Source organism: Lontra canadensis, unplaced genomic scaffold (assembly GCF_010015895.1).
Source record: "Lontra canadensis isolate GAN:19392208 unplaced genomic scaffold, GSC_riverotter_1.0 scaffold17, whole genome shotgun sequence".
In the NCBI taxonomy this organism is placed as follows: Eukaryota; Metazoa; Chordata; class Mammalia; order Carnivora; family Mustelidae; genus Lontra; species Lontra canadensis.
This window is the reverse complement of record NW_022631011.1, coordinates 1,901,392-1,921,808: the sequence shown is the minus strand read 5'-3', so window position 1 is coordinate 1,921,808 and position 20,417 is coordinate 1,901,392. Positions and strand designations below refer to the sequence as shown.

Sequence of the window (20,417 nt, the reverse complement as noted above, 5' to 3'; positions counted from 1 at the left end):
CTGGCCCAGCTCCCGCATGCCAGGACCTCAATATATACGGACTGCTGAAGGACCTCACCTCCAGCCAGGCTTACAAACTGGTGCCAGTACACGACTTGAAGAACGTGTAGTATCTGTTCTCATCAGCTTTACTGAATATAAAAAGATAATCTTCAGGTAATTCAGAAGTTTGTTTAGGGGAAAAGAGTACCTCTAAAGGCAAAACCATTTTGAAGTCAAAATCCTACCTACCACGTGTTGGAGAAGCCCCTTGTATCCAGGCAGAGAGAACTAGAGAGAACTCCTGCCAGCCACATTTCACAAGGTGTTGGCTAGACCTGATGAGCAGGTATAACCAGAGAAATTTCTTCTCTTAGACTACAACATGGTTTTCAGGCCCCTGTTCCTTCAGCCTGCCCCTGAAAAATTCACCCATTCCTTCCCGTTACGGGAACTTTCTCCCATGACTTCCAGCACACCGCTGCCCTTTCAACCCAAGGAGCTCCAATCCTGTGTGTCCACTTGTATGCCTCAATGACCTCAGACTTTCCTCCTTATAAAACGGCTCTCCTTTCTGTCCCTGTTGGTCTGTTAGGGCATGAATGCCCTCAGAGTCACTTGGGCTCAGAGGTCTACAGAGTTCTCTCGGAACCACTCCTATCCCACCAGTTCCTTATTTCATCAGCTACTTAATCCTTTTCTGGGAAGATAACCTTTAGGTTCCCCTCCTTCTCTTTCTCACCACCATTACCCCAACTCAGGCTCCGAGGCAGACAGGCTTTCCAGGACTGAGAGCCAGAGGTAATACCACTGTTCAAGGTCACCTAGATAAGACAGTGCCTTCTCTCCCTAAATGTCCTCTTGATGACGGGTTGGGATCCAGAGCCAGGAGAGCCTGAAGTCTCTAACTGCACTTCAATTAAGCAGAAGCACATCTTCTTCTGCCTTCAGTCCATCCTAGCCTTCTTGGATGATTTTTACAATTATTCAAAAGCCCTGATCTGCTACAGGGCCAGACTTTATCAAATCTAGATTCTTCTGTTTTAATGTCAAAACCTTCTATCATCCAAGTCGCTGTAGCTCTTCCACTGTATGACCATCTCCCATGCAGTCTCTGCTCCAGCCAATCGTATCCTCCGCACCGCCACCTTACCTGTACCCTGGGCCACAGCCTCTTCTCTCCGCTGACAGTGCCCTGCCTGCTCTTCTCTCTTAATGAGATCTGCCCCCATTCTTGCAACCCAGTCATACATACACCTAGAATCTTCTCTTACTGCTCCACCACCCCCCTTGAGGCTCCCCGGGGCTAGCACGCTGGTCACAGCTTCCCAAGTGGGCACTTAGATCTCTGCCCTCTTCCCCTCTCTACTACAGCTCTTCTTCCAAGGGAAAGATATCTTTCTTATCTCTCCACAGCTCCTTTCACATTGACATATATGACACGAGAGGCAAATCCACTAAAAAGGGGGACCCAAAAAAAGCTTAATTGTTTATACATAAGAAGTTAATAGGGTCGTGTTGGGGAAAAAGGGTATCGAACCCAAAGAAAATCCGCAATATTAAATTCTGGAATGCTGACACTTCCCTTAGAGGATCTTTGGATCTGGGCAGATCCTTTGGTAGAAAGAAGCATTTCAATTTCTACTTCATAAAGCTCTTCCGCACTTACTTGACAGGAGACATTAGCAGGGCAAGGGACTGCATAAAATGAAAGACCCCTGATGGGTTATTCAACACTTTGATCTGAAATCAGAAAAGGAAAAGGCATACTGTAGAAAGCTGACAACCCAAGTATCCATGATCTCAGTTCACCAGCATTCTGACAAAGGAAGCAGTTAACGAAAACAAAGATGGGACTGGCACGTAATCCCCAGGAGAGCAGGTGGGTTCCCTGGCAGTCCTGACTGAGCTGGACTCACAGAGCACAGCGAGCAGAGCAGCTGACAACTACTGTACCCACATAGGATGAACCACAATACTGGACAAAACCAAAAATCCTCCTCCTACCTAAAGAGAGTCAGACTTCTCACTGCGAGAAATACTAAAGAAAAGGTCACGTGGAGAAGCTGCCCCTGGCATGCACTTGGCTCCCACCCATCTGAGCCGTGGCTGTGAGTAACAAAATAACCCAAACGCAAGCAGCAGAGCGGAGAAACCGTGAGCTGTATAATCAGCACTGAAGGTGATTATATGAACATTGAGCACAAAGGCCTGATCTCTGCTAGCGTTAAAGAACTTTGAGATGCTCGTGGTTTCTGTTTTGCGTATACCAACCATGCTTGCGGTGGACTAATCTAGGAAGCTGTGTTGAATATCACCAGGAAAAAAAGTCCCAGCGTGTCTTCTTGCACAGAAATTCTACAGGACTACATACTATTGAATCTACTGAGCCAGAGGACAGGGGAACTTCTGCAATGCTATCTTAATTTCATCAGTGATGGGCGGCCCAAGAAGTTTCAGCATAAAAACCCCTATGAATACATATACATATACACTAAAATAGTTTAAGAATTTTGTTTGAAATATCAATACTTTTAAGCAGTTTTTTAAAGGGAAAAAAACAATTTCTTCAGGAAAAATGTTTAACAAAATCTCTCTCATCCCACTCAAAATCAGAAGACCATCATCATACCTGGATGAAAGGAACAGCCCATTTACTAACACCAGCTGGACATCGGAGAATATGGTTTAAAAGGAAGAAGTGATCTCCAGGACAGCCAACTCTTTGTAACACTGACACCTGCACAGGGAAGGACATACAGTTTCACTATCTAGTAAGAAGAAAAATGTGCCAAGGGGTCTAGTAAATCACTTAGCCAATGCTTAAATACAGGAATCTTTCAGAAGAGGAACCAGAGATCTACTGTGTATACACACACACACACACACACACACACACACATATATATATAGTATATATACAGTATATAACCAAAGATCTACTATTAACAGGTTGAGTTTCTACCACAGATGCACACGGAAGCCTAAGAACCTCTGAGTACTACAATAAAAACATCATATGTAGTTTCCAGCAAACCCAGTTTTCGTTATCTGGCAAAATACAACTTACTCACGTTCCTGGCCACATGGGAATGGATGCAAGCCAAGTAGTTTAACCTAGTCTGAGTTTGCAACAGATTCTCAAATCCAAATAAGTATGCTTGGGACTTTACCATATACGCAAGAACTCTAATATTAACCTAAAAGAAGCACCCAAGGCAGCCCCACTGAAAACACGACTAAATAAACAAGCCTCCTTCTCTAACACACTTAACATCTTTCTTAAATCTCCCAAACCCTGACACCAGCCTTTTCTCTTTTAAGTTCTTTAAGTATGACTGAACACAACACTAAATGTATGATGATACAAATAAATGATGGGATGGATGGTTTTAGATCAGCTACCTGTATTCTAAATATGTATCCCGTCTTTAATTTAGCATGCTTCCCACATTTCCATTTCTTCCTAAGCTGAAGGCCTGAGATTATTTAAAGTGTATCAGAAAGAAAAATACTACTTTGTGCTTAATGATACACTAGATAAGTATGACTTATCATGTGTCATGAACAAAAAAAGTCACTAATTAATACATTAAATGAATTAGCGGAAGAAGCTGTTGAAGAAAACTCCAGAAGGCATAATTCTTCAAATATTTGTTCCCTTACCAATTTCTGCAGCCAGAGAAGAATATCATCATGGAACTGGGTATCTTCATTAACCCTTCTGGTGAACATGAATAAGACACTGATACACTCCTTAAGTTGACAGAGGTCAGAGGGAAAGCTTTCTGTCTGTTTACAAGCTATAAAATAAAAAGAAGATTAAATGAGCCCCCACATAAACAGAGTTTTGGAGAGAATTTTTAGTGTATCTATAAATTAATTAATTAATAAAATCTTTTCAAAATATTTAGTTCAGAAAAAAATCCAAGAAGAGGGGCGCCTGGGTGGCTCAGTGGGTTAAAGTCGATGCCTTCAGCTCAGGTCATGATCTCAGGGTCCTGGGATCAAGCTCCACATCGGGCTCTCTGCTCAGTGGGGAGCCTGCTTCCCCCGCCAACCCCACTCTGCCTACTTGTGATCTCTCTCTCTGTCAAATAAATAAATAAGTAAAATCTTTAAAAAATAAAATCCAAGAAGAAAAGTTGCATCAAAAATATCTGAATTCTGGGGCTCCTGGCTGGCTCAGTTGGAAGAGCATGTGACTCTTGATCTTGGGATTTTTTTTTTTTTAAGATTTTATTTATTTATTTGACAGACAGAGATCACAAGTAGGCAGAGAGGCAGGCAGAGAAAGAGGAGGAAGCAGGCTCCCCGCTGAGCAGAGAGCCCAATGCGGGGCTCAATCCCAGGACCCCAGGAACATGACCCGAGCCGAAGGCAGAGGCTTTAACCCACTGAGCCACCCAAGTGCCCCTGATCTTGGGATTTTTGAGTTTGAGTCCAATGTTGGGTGTAAAGTTTACTTAAATAAATAAAACTTTTCTCAAAAATCTGAATATCTAAATATGTAATCCAAAAAAGTATTTAACTTTGTGAAATATTACAAAATAAGGGAAAATTAACTTCATCAAAATCCACTTTTTTTTTTTTTTTCTTTTTTTTTTATTTAACAGACAGAGATCACAAGTAGGCGGAGAGGCAGGCAGAGAAAGAGGGGGAAGCAGGCTCCCTGCTCAGCAGAGAGCCCGATGTGGGACTCGATCCCAGGACCCTGGGACCATGACCTGAGCTGAAGGCAGAGGCTTAACCCACTTGAGCCACCCAGGCGCCCCGAAAATCCACTTTTAATTTAAAAATCAGCAGATCTCTGACCTAATAATCCCAGCTCTTTGGTTAGTTATGAAAACAATGAGGGGGAAGGATTTTTTTTTTTTTTTTTTTTTTAAGAGAGAGTGGGAGAGGAAGAGAGAGAATCTTAAGCAGGCTCCACACCCAATGCAGAGTTCAACGTGGGGCTCGATCTTACAACCCTGAAATCATGAGCTTCGCTGAAATCAGGACTCAGGCGCTTAACCAATTGAGTCTTCCAGGCACCCAGAATTATTTTTTACTTTAAATACTCCTAATATCTCCCCAAGAAATAAAAACTGCATAATTCAATTAGCTAATTCATATTTACCACATCATGCAATTAAAGCTAGTTTTTTAAACCCAAATATGGTGAAAAATGCAGAACATTATAGATCCTCTGATGAAAGTTATATAAAATAGCCGAATAAACTAGACAAGCAAAAATAAAGCACAAAAGATACAGGATAAAAAGAACGCTGAGTATGGGTTTTACAATCAAAATTTATTTGAACTCTGCTTGGTAACAAGCACATAAATCGGGACTAAGGGACATTAATGATAAAAAGCAAGCTTTTTGGCCTCCCAGAGTAGCAGAGACTGACAGCCCCAGGGAAGGGAGGCCTAGCTCTGCTCCCAACAGATGTTATGAAGGCAGATCTCAACCTTGCTTTGGGGAAGGCAAGGTAAAACAGCCAGGACAAATGTTCCCTTATAATACCAATGAGTACACAACCCATTCAACCAAATCCTCCATTCTTTCTTCATCAAAGACCTCAAAAAAGAGACTTTCACGATTCACCTACCTCGGCCTTGAATTGCTAAAGATCTCAGAAGAGCTGAACTACTGAGTAAGGCATAAATGTAAGACTCCACTTGCAACTTTGAGAGCACAGAGGTGTAGGAATGCAGAGCGAGGGTCTGATGGAGGTGCTCAGATTTGGCATCAAATAGCTTCTTTAGCTCCCCCAGTGCATTTTCATTCATCTCTACTCTTTGGTAGCGATGATAGCCTGAAACTTTCACTTGATCTGCACAGATACCCTAGCAGTGGACAAAAGGGTAAAACAGGAAACCAGTTAACTCTTTACACGTGACATAATCAGGCATACAATGTATTATTGGCTTCAGTACCACCTTCAAAGAGCTTATAAATGATAGTGAGGGGGCAATACTGCCACACAAGAAACAATAAATCAAATCTATAATCAGGGGCCAAGAGGGATAAAGTCAATCACAAGGCATCACACGGTCAAAGAAGACAAAAGAAACCCTAAGGAGAAAATAATAGAACTTGTCTCTAGGAGTCTCACAATTGATAATCTTACCTTCAACTTTACAAACATGGAAGTCAAGCTGATATCCCCACAACTTCAAGGGACTTCAAAATATCTCTGTACCTACCCTCATCACTCTGAATCTGCTCAAAAGAAACCCCTCTCCTTTCCAATGCTAACACCCCCAGCTGTGTTCCTAAGTCTATCCTCTTTTTCAGTGTTTTCAAATGTTCCCCTGACCACAGCCTCTTTTCTGTCTACATAGAGAGATACAAAGGTCTCCCAGTGAATGAGGATCAGGGATGGGGGAAACGACATGTTTCTCCTCGATAACTTCTCCAGCCTCCCTTCACTGCCAGACTTGCCAAGAGTGGCCTTCTCTTCTTTGCCAACCTTCCCAGGCTACTGGGAAGTGGCTTCCCTTGGCCTCCACAGGGTCACCTTGGCCTCCGCAGGGCCACATCTAATTGCCTTCCTGTTTCCTCAGCCCTCAAATTTATTCCATGGATCAGCCTCTCCTTGACCCTCTCTACCCATCTGGATGTTCCGGGCATTATGCCCAAGGTTACAAACTAAATGGTCCCCAGACAGAATCTGACCTGAAAACATGACTTGCTTGGCCTCTACTCTCTATTTTGTTGCCAACAGTCAAAAATCAGGATCATTCACACAGAAATCCTGACTTCCAGCTCTTCTTAGGAAGTGAAAAGATGTGGCAATGTTGGACCATCACAAGCCCACGGCAACGATCAGCTAGAACTTAAGAGCAGCTGCCCCCACTGGGCCAGGAAGGAACTTACCCGAGGACTACCATCCCACTCAGCCCATTTCACTCCTTCAGGTCACCTGCATGGCCCCTGCGAGCATCCAACTTTGTGACTCCTACAGCACACTACTCTGCACTAGGACAGGGTCTATGTGAGTACAAGCATCCTCCAGACCTAGATGGCATCACAAGAATGGCAGCTCCTCTGCAAATGCCCCAGGTGCTGAAACGCTTTACAGAACACCAAAGTACCTGCACGGACAGCTGTTCATCCTTAAAGTGCCACAGTCGGCTTTTCGCGTTTTGGCAATCCGACGTCAGAGCAAGGAGCTCAGCCTCGGCCAGCAGCAGCTGCTTCCTACATCGCGAGTAGTTCAAAAGCAGCTCGTAAAACTCATGCCTGTCCTGATGAGCCATGCTGTCGAATTCTTCTAAATACGACTCAACGTTTTCCAGCCACGAACCAGGCTCAAAGATCTTCAGCTGTTCTTTAGTAAATGGTACTAGTTCTGGTTGAGATGGGAGCTCTGGGTAGAGTCGCTTGTTACGAAACAAGGGTTTCGCTGCCATCGAAGCTGGTACTTCTCCAGCAATTTCGGCTGGCAACTGAGGATACAGTTTTTTCACTCTAGGTGGCTGAAAAATGTCTTTGGCTTCACAAGAACTCTGCAAGCCAACATTGTGTAGCACCTCTGAAGAAAGACCCAAAGCTTGCTTGTCATCTTTCGTTTTCTGAGTTTCTCTGGCCTGTAAATTTTCCATTTCTGGCTGAGTATAAGAAAAATTAGATTGCAAGCTACCTTCGGAAGGTCCACAGAGTACCAACTGATTTTCCTCTCCTTCTGTGCAGTTCTTGGGACTTTCTACTTTGGTTCCGACACGGTCTCCAGGGCTGACCTTTAGATTCATCACATCGTCCCCAACGCGGGCTCTGACCTCCTCCCCTTCCTTTAGGGTCTCTGTGTTCCATGTCAGGGGCTCTTCGTTGCTTATAGTTAAGGAGGTGAGTGGTACATCAAACATTTCACTCTCATTTTGTCCACAGGCAGCATTCTGGAGCTGGGAATCAGTTAACACCTTCAGACAGTCTCCTTTGAATTCACAAGCTGGAGGAGGGATTGCCAGCTCTCTGGAGGGTTCTGGAAGGGAGACTTCATCAGATTCTTCCCTCTGAAGGGTTTCAGATTTCTTCTTTTCCTAAAAATGGGATTTATAATGTGAAATAATTTAAAACATTGAAGTAATAACTGATGCTTTCAACATAAGGAATTCTTAAATTGGATACAAAAATCTAAATTTTTTAAATTAGCAAATGGAATCTAAATAAACTTCATAAGTAATGTGTCTGCCTTCAACTCAGGTCATGATCTCAGGGTCCTGGGATCAAGCCCCGCATTGGGCTCTCTGCTCAGCGGGGAGCCTGCTTCCCCCTCTTTCTCTCTGCCTGCCTCTCTGCCTACTTGTGATCTCTCTCTCTGTCAAATAAATAAATAAAATCTTTAAAAACAAAAATAAGTTAACTTTAAAAAAAATAATGTGTTTCGTATTTCCCATTATAATTCAATTTTGACTATGTTAAGTGTGGGAGATTCACTAGTCTAATCGCAACAGAGAAAGACACCAAAAGCAGCAGCAAATGATGATGCAAGAAGAGAGGAGGAAAGTTTTAATTAGGTCATTCTCCATTCTCCTAGAGGTCAACAAAACAGTGTCCAAGTGGCATAGGCCTCAATCGATTTATCTTCATCTTGACAAACATATTCACTTAAAATTCAAGCAGAAATAGTCAAATAACTTGAATAATAAAAATGACTATAGTATTAGATTATAACCTACAGAATAAAATAAATATCACAAGTCCATACTGACATAAATAAATAATAAGTGAGCAAAAGTGACACTCCTCCTTACAGAACTCCAATTAGTAAATGTAGATGGAATGAGAAAAACAGGCAATCACCATTACAACGCCATGGTAATAACTGTCACGGCAAAATCTGCCGACGGACGCTAAAGTGAGTGAGTGAAAATTCAAGGAGAAACAGACACCTGGATAGCATCAAAGTATCTCCTAAATATTTAGTAATTATGAAGGGGGAAACGGTAAGGTTCTGTGGAGAATTCTGGCAAATGATACTTTAACTGTGTCATCAAGATTAATATGACCAGCAGCATAACCCCATGTGAGGTTCTGAAAAGGCCTATCACCTCTTCAAGTGTCCTTTCCAATAACATATAACTTCAATCTAAGTATAAAAAAATACCACAGAAAAACTCAAATTAGGGAACAGTCTACAAAATAACAGAAACATGGGGCCCCTGGGTGGTACAGTTAAATGCCTGACTCTTGGTTCCGGTTCAGGTCATGATCTCAGGGTCGTGAGATAGAGCCCCACATCAGGCACTGCACTCAGTGCAGAGTCTGCTAAAATTTCCATCTCCCTCTCTCCCTCCACATGCTCGCTCTCTGTCTCTCTCTCAAATAAATAAATAAACCTTAAAAAAAAAAAAGAGTAACAGAAATGTTACAGTCATCAAAGAAAAGACTGAGAAACCATCAAGAGACTGGAGGAAACAACAAAGACAGGACAACTAAGTACTCTGTAGGACCCTGGATTGGATTCTGGAATAGAGAAAGGACAGTGGTAGGAAAACTGTTGAAATCCAAGTAAGTTCTATATCTCAGTTAATAGTATTTTGCCAACATTAACTTCTTGGTTATGATAAATGTTCTACACTACAGAATTTATGATTATGTGAGAGGGTGACATCAGAGGATGCTGCATGAAGGGTATATGGAACTCTCTATACTATATTTACAACATTTCACAAAGTCTGAAATGATCTCCCAAAACACAAAGACAAAAAAAAGTTAACTGTTAAAAGAAAGTCCAATAAAATGAGTTATGGTTTAAAAAAAAAAAAAAAAAAAAACTCAGGCATTAACACACAAAGTAGATACACAAGAAAACATGCTAATAAAGAAGAAAAAAATTACAGAAGATTCTTTAAATAAAATTGTTACACTCAAACAAACTGAAAAAAAAATGCATCACTCAAACATTCCCCTTTCACTATGAAATTTTAAGAAGACAAACCTGACAGTTTCACAAGTTATCAGTGATTTTGGATTGTGCTGTCCAGCAAATGTCAAGCAAAAAAAAAGTTGACAAGAACCAAAAATCTAAGCCACTTATATGTACCTACAGTAGGAAGAAAAGATAAATGTTTTTGAAATCGAATTTGAGGTCGCTCACTGGTAATGGCTACCAAACATTTACAATGGTGGCGACTAAAGAAGTACGTGCCCCTCCAAAATTACTTTAATCTACACTGTGAATATCAGATTCAGATATGAGCCACACAATGCACACAAATGAGTCTAACTGCCTAAAATCATGAACAACAAAAAGCATTACACGAGTATTCATAAGAAAATGAAGTGGGTCTAATTACACTGCAATGATGTTTAGCACACTTCTATAGTAAGTAGGTTTGTCGGACTGGGAGGTCAGAAAGAGAAAATCAGGAGACGGAGGACCATGGTTACTACAGCGAGAGAAATGCTGGTGTACTTGTTGGGAGAAAGGCCAAATTTTAGTGAGTTGAATAATCAAAACATAAAATTAAGAAAATAATCTCATTTATAATGGGCAAAGAATAAAATAGAGATAACTTTAACAAAAGAATTGTAAAAATTGTACTCTGAAAATTGCCAAACATCATCAAAAGAAACTGAAGACTTAATAAATAGAAACACATCCCATGTTCATGGATCAGATCACGATATTGTTAAGATGGCAATCCTCCTCAAATTGATACACAAATTCAACATAATCTCAATCAAAAGTTCAGCTTTTTTTTTTTTTTTTTGCAGAAAATGACAAGCTCGATCCTTAAACTCATAAGAAAATGCAAGGGACCCAGAGCAGACAAAACAATCTTAAAGAAAAAGGACAAAGGAGATCTCATACTTTGCAACTTCAAAACCTACTATAAAACTAGAGTAATAAGGACAGTGTGGTTGCAGCATACAGACAAGTAGGTCAATGGAAGAGAACTGAGAATCCAGCAATAAAACCTTGTATTAACAGTCAACTGATTTTCAACAACGGTGCCAAGACAATATAATGAACAATGAGCAATCTTCAACACATGCTGCTTAACAACAGGATATCCAAAGGGTGAACTGGACCCTTACCTTCCATCATACACAAAAATTAATTCAAAAAGGATCACAGACCTAATGTAAGAGCTAAAACTTTACAACTCTTAGGAGAAAAAATAAGCGTAAATTTTTTTTTTTTTTTAAGATTGTATTTATTTGACTGAGAGAGGGAACACAAGCAGGGGGAGTGGGAGAGGGACAAGCAGACTTCCCACTGAACAGGGAGCCTGATGGGCTGCTAGATCCCAGGACCCTGGGATCATGACCTGAGCTGAAGGCAGACGATTAACAGCTGAGCCACCCAGACGCCCCCCAGAGATGTAAATCTTAATGACTCTGGGTTACACAGGACATCAAAAGTATAAATAGCAAAAGAAAAAAATAAATTGAACTTCATAAAAATTAAAAATATTTGTGCTGAAAATGACACCTTGAAGTGAAAAGTTAACCCACGGAATGGGAGGAAATAGTTGCAAATCAATTATCTTATAAGGGACTTATACTCAGCATAAAAAAGGAACTCTTCTAACCCAATAATAAAAAGATGAATAACCCAATGTGAAAATGGGCAAAGGATGTGAACAGACATTTCTCCAAGGGGGATATACAAATGGCCCATAGAAAGATGCTAACATCAGTAGCCATTACAGAAAAGCCAATCCAAATCATGAGACACCATGTCATGTCCAGTAGGAAAACTATTTAAAGTCAGAGAGTAAGTGACAGTAAGGATGTAAAGAAATTCGAACCTCATACACTGCTGGTGGGATTGTAACGTGATGCAGCCACTATGGAAGACAGTTCAGCAGCTCCTATGGTGATAGGTACACAACCCTAGAGTCACACTAAAAACCACCAAATTATACATTATAAATAGGTGAATTGTATAGCGTATGAATTACATCTCAAAAAGCTAGGAGAGATTTTTAAAACTTAGTGAGTTGACAAAATGAGTGAGAAGTAAGGAAGCAGAGACTGAAATGTGGAACAGAGAAGATTTTTATTTCTCTCTTCTGAAGCTGGAAGAGACCTCTAGGGGTGTTAAATGCTAACTGGAAGAGGAGACAAGGGAGCTGGAAGCAGCCACAAGACAGGCCACATGATCAAGGGCACAGAAAGCAACTACACCGCCTCCAACATGCAAGCACGAGAGCTTTCCTAGCCAACCTACCCCTCAGGCAGTTTTTAAACCCCATCTCATTCCACTCCAACACCACCTCACTCTGCCTTCTCCCCCCACTCCAGAATTGCCTTGAAATTTCAAATTCTTTCCCTCTACCAAACAAAATGAAGTGTCCAGCTGCTACTCCCAAACTTCCCTGCCCTCTCCCAGCAGCTGTAGGAACAGATAATGAGGCCAGAGAACCAAATGAATTTTTTAAAAAACTTCTTAGCCTCTCCGGAAAGAACACACAAGACTTTGTTTAGACTTTTATTTCCCCTGGGGTAGAACTCAGTGCTTCTCTGAGTTTCCAGAGTGGAACCAAAGAAAACTCTCTACCTGTCCTGGTTAGGGTAGTTGGGTCCAAAGAGAAAATAGCCTGGAGCTGGCCCAAGGAAGGAGTGAGGGAAGGACAGAGAAACTGGTGCTTCGATTCGAATGGACTATCCAGACCAGAGAAGGCAACTTGGAGGGAAGGACGGACAACCGTTTGAGCTGATGGCAAAGGCCTGACGCTGCTCCCTCGAGGATCCCAGTACAGGGACAGGACCTCTAGGTATAAATGCAGAGAGAGAGGGGACTTGCTGAGATCACCACTGATGCCAGAGCCTCAAAGGCAGTGGTGAGCGCCCTGTGGCTTACTTCACTTTCCCAAGCACCAAATAGGGGAGCAGGTCCTGAATGGTTTCCAAGCCAGCAGCCTCTGCCCCACCACCAATTCGTTCCAAGCTCCACTGTAACTTTGGCTCCCCTAAAACACTGCTCTGAACACCACAAACAGTCACAGCTCTCCACTTAATGAAAGACTGATTCTTAACTCAGTGCCTTTGATGACTCAGTTATGACCGTGCCTCCAGACAAATTCTTCCTTTAATGACCACACCAACCCTTCCACACATGGTTTACTCTGAATTCCTGCTGTATGTACTTGTCATCCAGCCCTGATTACAGGTTAATTTATCTTTAAGTTCTTTCTTCCCCAACATAAACCACAAGTGTCTTAGGGCCAGGCACTATATGTCTTTGGATCTGATCTGCCTCTGATTTTTGACAATGTTCAATGTTTCCTGAGACAATGGTGATAACCTATAAAATACAAGGATTTACTGAGTACAAACTGTATACTGGGCCCTGTCCTAGGTACTAGAATAAAGAAATAAAAAGAAATTATTCATTTATCCAACAAATATTTATACTTACCATGTGCTCTGGCACATTCAGAAATTTACTTTTACATACCTCTGAAAGCAGAGGGAATACCCAATCAGTGAGAAGAAACTTGACTTTTATGCCAAAATCAGAATCTATTCTTACACTAAAAATATAAAATGTCACTTAAAATTAAAAAGCCAGCTTCCGATTATTTTGCCTACTTTGTTAACTAGAGATAAAGATACAGGAGAATGTATTGTATATATAATAATCATTACAGATCACAAAATTCAAACACAACTCCATGTGTATCAAGTCATGTGTGCAAAAAATTCATACTTACATAATTTTATTTTAAGCAAAAGACACAGTTCTCACAACTAAAGATGGCCAGGTTAGGAATCTGTATTTCTTTACTTTTAACCTAAGTTACATATAGGTAGAGAATAAATATTAAAATAATTCCAAAGAAGGAAAAATAAGCAAGCACTTATACAGAAATGGAAGAATGGAAAAATAATCAAGCACTTATACAGAAACGGAAGAATGGAAGAATTTTCTTTGTCAATAAACAGGAAAAAACAAACTTAACTACACTTCACAGTAAACATGCTCTGGAGCGTTGGGTACATGTGGGCAAAAAACTAAAGAACTCACACAAACCACTACCAACAGTTTTTCCCAGGAGACAGAATTCAGGGCATTTCACTTCTGCTGTACATTTCTCTCTGTGTGTGTGTGTGTGTGTGTCCCGCTCAGATGCACCTACTTCTGGAAGCAATGAGCACTTATATAATTAGAAGAAAAATAAAGAGTGTAGGTTCTGGGAAACAAACCGGAAGTTTCCTCACTCACAATTCTTTCTCTCTGAGCTGGAGTAAGTAAAAAATGTTACAACTCCTTTGCTTCTGTAAAAATACAATGAGCTGCTTCTTCACAAATAATGAAAGTTCAAGTTTTACACATTTCATAGAATACTTCCATGAGATTATTCTAAAGACAGGGTCTGTTTATCAATAATGTCTGTATCCACAGCACTCTGCACAATGTCTGGCATAGAAGAGATAAAAAGCGCTTGGATATGTGGGTCTGTTTAAGTCAAGAGCTCTTGGGGCAACTGTTCCAGCCCTCCTTGGGGTATACAGGGATGCTGTACGAGTGAAAAGGCTTGGGGGAAGGATAAGGCCTCTACGTTTTGCTTTGAATACAACATCTGCTCTTAGCTGCCACCTCTTTCCTGTGCTCTTAACAATCTTCCTTTAAGTGTTAGGCTTGACAAGCTTGACCTGTTCCTCCTCCATCACACACTTCCCTCACTCAGCTTCTGGGACCCCACACGCTCAGTTAAGGGCACTGGGGACACATACTCCCTCTCTACCTCACTGATCACTCCTCACACTTCCTTTTCTTCTTCTCCCCAAACTCTTAAAGTTGGGGTGTCCCTGGGTTCTTTTCTTATCACCTTTCTATATGACACTCATTCCCAAAGTAACCTAATTCAGTCTCTGGCTTTAAATAACTACCTATGCTAAAGACTATATGCCAAAGACTCTCAGATCTTTTTTTTTTTTTTTTAAAGATTGATTTATTGGTAGGGGGGAGAGGATCTCAAGCAGACTCCATGCTGAGAGCATGGAGCCCAATGCAGGGCTTGATGCCATGACCCTGAGATTGTGACCTGAGCCAAAACCAAGAGTTGGACGTTCAATCGACTAAGCCACCCAAGCACCCCAAAGACTCCCAGATCTTAATCCCAACCTGGCTCTCCCAAGCTCTAGATTCATACACTCAACCCTACTTTATATCTCCATTTTGACATCTAATAGACACCTGTTTCAAAATTACCATAATCAAAGCTGAACTCCTAATCAACCCCAAACCCGTTCCACCCACCACCTCCTCGTCTCAGAGTCATCCATGACTCTTCTCTCTCTCACATGCCAGATCCAAGCCACCGGAAAATCCTCTTGGCTCTACCTGCAGAAACTTCCAGAGTTCAAACACTTCTCACCACCTCTGCTGTACAAGTCTGGTCTGAGCCACTGTCACCTCTTGCCTGGATTATTCCAACAGACTCTTAAAAGGTCTCTTGCCTCTACTCTTGCTCCTTTACAGCTGATTCTCAACACAGCAAGCACAGTGATCCTTTAAGTTTCTGCTCAAAACTCTTGAGGTGCTTACATATTTCAAAGCAGAAGTTGCTACAATGGCTCCCACAGCCCTGCATGACCTGGCTCATGTGTTAGGTTTCTGACTTCATCCCACTACTCCCCTGTCCCTCACTCCTCCCCTACCCAGATGGCCTCCTGGCAGTTCTTGGGGCAGGCCAGGCAGGCCACTCCCTTACGGCCTTAGCTTGGAACGTTTCTTCCCCAATATCTACATGGTTAACTCCCTCATCTCTTTCGTGTCTTTACTTAAATGTCACCTTGGAAAACTGCAACCCATCCTTATCTCTCACCACTCCTCCCCATCTCTGTGCCCTGTTCTTTTTCTCTTTTCCTCACACTTATCATCTCCTAATATATCATATATTTTATTTTTTTAGGTGGGGTTGTTCATTTGTCCTCTCCCTCGAGAATGTGATGTACATTAAGACCAGGTTCTTTCATTTTCTTATGTTACTTTCCAGGTGCCTAGAACAGTTCCTGGTGACCAGTGAGTGTTTGCTCAACAAATGAATGGACCTTAGGAAGCACAAAAGGACCTAAATAATATATAACATCCCCTACCTTCACTCCTATTCATGAGGGGGAGCAGCTAAGTGGTAGAAATCATCCAGGCTAAGAAACAATAGGGGATGGGGAGTTAAAGGTCTTTCCAGAGGCACCTGGATGGCTCAGTCGGTTAAGCATCTGCCTTTGGCTCAGGTCATGATCTCTGGGTCCTGGGATCGAGCCCCAGTCAGGCTCCCTGCTCAGTAGGGAGTCTGCTTCTCTCTCTCTCTCTCTTTCCCTCTGCCCTTCCCCACTGCTTGTTCTCTCTCTCTCAAATAAATAAATAAAATCTTTTAAAAATTAAAAAAAGTAAGGGTCTTTCTGTTTCTGTGATCAGCTTTCTGGGCCACATCTCAGTCTACCCTTAGCAATTACCATATGCTGTTCAATTAACGAGTCGCTGGCATCCAGAATTTAACTAACGTTTGTGCATATTCCATGACTGTAAAATACACACTGCATCTGTAGAATAAGTCCAAATCTAAAAATCTACCATTCTTAACTCAAAATCTACCAAGATCACCAAAGTCAGGGTCCTCTGAGGTGGGAGATATTCCAGTAGAAGATGTACAAAAAGAATGAAAACGTTATGAGGACAACCTCTTAGGAATGAGGAGATTAACTACAGCCTAACAATGTGAAGTCATCTACCAGATGATTAACATTGAGGAATGCAGGTCAGCTGCTGGGTAAAAAAAATCCACAAGCCACTCAAACTATCTGAAGGGAACAACACATGACACTACTCACTTCCTGAACTGAGTCTTGGAACTGCTTTATGGCTCCGTATATAGCTGCTAAATTAGACAACAGATAATAAAGATTTCATTAATGTAGAACTTCATAATTATGCCAACACTAAAACGAATCTACTGACTCTAAAAGAACAATTTTTACAATGACAAGTATGAGGGCCTTGCTGGTGTTGTGGACTTTTCCCACTTGCTTTTTTTTTTTTCATTCTATTCAGAGGAAATTTACTAAATTCTTCTAAGTGACAAAGCTTGGAAGTATTCTTCAATACTGGCATCTATTCCTTTATTTAACAAACATGACCAAGTGCATAAAGGGCTGTGAAGGGTACTGGAAACAAATCCTTGCCTCACTGAGGACACAGTCTATGGGAGAAGAGTTGTTGTCAAAATAACTACAAGTGAGACAAGGGACAAAGGAGGTGCAGGGTGTTACTGCAGGAGGGAGTAACAGGAGGGTGATGAGGGAAAGCTCTTCCAAGGAAGTACTGTTTTAGTAGAGAACTCACGACTGAGCAGTAGGTGAAGAAGGGTAGAAAGAGGAATGAGGGCAGAAAAAATAGCATGTGCAAAGGCCCTGAAGCAGAAGATATACGTATATATGTATTTTATATATATAGTTGAGAACCAAAGAGATGGTGGTAGTAAACCTGAGGCTGAAGAGAAAGATAGAAGCCAGATCATTTAGGGCCCTGAGTCGATGCTGAGGACTCTGGACTCCAGCCTCGGGGTAACAGGGAACCTTTGCAAGGTTTTAAGGAGGAGAGTTATCAGTTTTGGTTTTTGTTTTTAAAACTATCAACCGGCTTTAGTTTAGAGAGTGGGCAGCTAAAATGAATTTGGAAAAGCCAGTTTAGCAGGAATCCAAGAAGTCTTCCTTGGAGAGTGGTAGTGGTAGGATGGAGAAAAACGAGCAAAATTAAGAGAGTATTTAGGAAATACAACTGGCAAGACTTAGTGACTGATTAGATTTGGAGAGAGAAAAAAGCATGCATCCAGGATTTCTGGTTTGACCAAATACCTCTGGAATGAAGGCCTCTTCAAATAAATTAACACATGTCTGTGTAGGAAAATTGCCTGAAATGTGTCAATAAAATGAGCAATTGGTTTTCCAAGATAGATTAAAAGCTTAAGGTTCTACTTTAAAAGTCCTGTTGCAAACAAAATAACGTGACAGAGAATCTTCTTAACTATTTTTAAGTATCTACAGACAGACATATAGATGTATGAATTAATGAACTAAGCTACTGGATTGAGATTTTTGGCTTTAATCTGAGTTGTCAAACCGACTTTGGGCCTACCATTTAACTTCTCTGGACTTTAGTTTCATCATTCATTGGGGGGTGGGGGAAGCCCTACATATTAAGATTTAATGTTCTGCCCTTACATGACTGATGTTTACATGTTATGCACTACCATATTCTAGGTACAGGGACCTTATGCAGGGTTCACCAAGGGCTTTTTCTTCCTCCATCTAGCTAGTTCTTTACCAGCCCAATACAATGAAAAATTATTTCTCTTAAATATGCTTCTTAAATTAGATAGCAAAATGGCTTTCACCCCAAAGAGTAACTCCTCACAGGCCTGGGTACACTGGCGTGCGTAACTCCATTACAGCCTTTTTAAAATGCACAATAAAACGGAGTCACATATATCATTTATGGCTAATTAAATACAGTATCTTTCAACACCTGTCTCTTGTCAAAACTTTGCTCCTATGAGAAAGTCAGATTTGGGTACCATTTTTAAGCTACACTTGCTTTGCAACATCACCCACTTGTTAGAAAGGAAATTTCCAGTAATTGTAATACTACCCTCATTATTTCCTTAATGTTAATTCAGTTCCAGGTAAGCCAGGATAATCTAGGTCCAGCCATCCAGGGGCAGCATTTAACCTGTTCACTGTAAAATAAGTGTCATTTCATAAAATATATGTGAAAAATTAAAACCCTAGCTGCACCTGAAAACAAACCAACAAAAGTAACCCAGAAAATTCAAATCCATCTCTACTGTGTGAGTCCTGCCCTGGTTTAATTTCTAGACATTCATCCCCCACCATAAACGACCAGGATTATGAGAAATAAACAGCAGCAGCACCACTATCACCTTGAATTTCAAAAGTAAAAAGGTACATCGCTACAATCTACTTTCTGTCGCGATCCATATTGCTCTGCCAGAGGGCACATGCTACGCGTGGAGGAGCGCTTCCTTCCCTCTGTTCACGAGAGGACTGAAAATGTTCCCAGGTTTAAAGGACAAAAGAGAGTCAAAGATGAAGCTGGGAACTGAAAAGGTGCTCCACGGCAGGAACCCAGGCCCAGGTGTGGAAAAGTCAAGAAGAAAGCAGAAAAGAAGGAGCCCCCTGACGTCAGAGAAGGAAAAGGAAAATATAGGCTCCTGACAAAATATGGTAAGGGAACGTGGAGATGGAATAGACGAACAGGGCTGGTGTCGGTGGGTGGTGGGATCACGTACTGGAAGGTTCGGGCAGAGACTGCGGAGGGCTCAGGAGATGGGCAGCCCCGGCTGGAGAGGCCCAAGAGAGGGAAAAGGAGACAGGGCGCATCCGCCATGGTCTCGGGAGGGTGGCGGGGAGATCCTCACCTTGGTTTTAGTCCGGCTGGCCTTGGCCTTGGCCCGGCGCGGAGGCCTCACCGCCTCGGCCATAGACCCTGCAGCAGCGCCGTCGCTGTTTGTTTTTGTCAAAACCCTGCGCTTGCCACAACCCGCCCAGTTCCGGCCTCGGGACTAATCACGTGATCGGACCTCCACCACTCCCGGAGAAGGGGCGGCAGCCAGGGACGCTACGGGCCGCAACGTTGGACAAACCACTCCAGGAGGCGTATTTTTCACTGAAGGATGGCGGCCCCGCCCCTTCCCTCCAGGCCCCCACCCCTGGCCCAGTGGTCCTTGTGCCCGGTGCGCAGGTTCGTTCGGTTGTGTGGAATCCCAGTGCGGACTCTCCCGGTGGAGAGTCTCATCTGTCTCTCCGGCCCTCGCTCAGTGTGCACGCCGGGTGCGCTAGCGCACACCTCACGCTTGCCGGCTTAAAGGAGTCCGGGGACGGACGTCTCTCAGTCTCGTTTTGACCTGTAGTTAAGTGGATCCAGTCGGTTAGCCTCAGTCTCTGCTTTGCGCTCGGGATGTACCCTTGAGATTTGCATGTTGGTTCCCTTTTGTAAATGGGAACGATGATATTTGAGGAAGATTAAACGGCCCAGTCGTGAAAGGTACTTGTAGAGTGACAGGCATATCAGTAAATGGAAGTTATCATTACTGTACAAAGTGCCAGGCGGGAAATAGACCCCTGTCCCGAGAAGGGCAGAGAAGAAATAAGATACGTAAAAGCGTTCTTAGTATAGATTGTCCGTACCTTGCTTCATTTTTAAATTCCAGATGTTAAAAACCTGGCGCCATCTCCCTTCCCCAGCTGTTCAATTTCTTCTTTCCAAAGCACTTAGTGCCTCTTAAAATACTACATAATTTGCTTTTATGTTTGTGTCTGTCAGCTCCTCCAGAATGTAAGCTTTTAAAGGGCAAGCGTTCTTTGTTATGTTCCCTCTTGCTTCCCCAGAGCCTTTACAACACGGGCCAGTGTAGAGTAGATGCTCAATAAAAATATTTGATGGATGGAACAAATGAATGTGAGTTGT

The 20,417-nt window shown here is 42.1% G+C and overlaps 1 protein-coding gene across 1 annotated transcript in view; it reads right to left on the bottom strand.

Moving 5' to 3' along the window:
• The window catches only part of EPG5 (ectopic P-granules autophagy protein 5 homolog), a 100,512-nt gene extending 81,015 nt beyond the window's left edge, over positions 1 to 19,497 (bottom strand). Inside the window, exons 1-6 of the mRNA XM_032859492.1 lie at positions 19,369 to 19,497; positions 7,066 to 8,010; positions 5,577 to 5,814; positions 3,646 to 3,782; positions 2,612 to 2,719; positions 1,649 to 1,722 (exon numbers count right to left, since the gene is read on the bottom strand). Of these exons, the coding sequence (XP_032715383.1) occupies positions 1,649 to 1,722; positions 2,612 to 2,719; positions 3,646 to 3,782; positions 5,577 to 5,814; positions 7,066 to 8,010; positions 19,369 to 19,431 (1,565 nt within the window). The 5' untranslated portion in view covers positions 19,432 to 19,497. The remainder of the gene's footprint in view (positions 1 to 1,648; positions 1,723 to 2,611; positions 2,720 to 3,645; positions 3,783 to 5,576; positions 5,815 to 7,065; positions 8,011 to 19,368) is intronic.
• Positions 19,498 to 20,417: the final 920 nt, after the last annotated feature.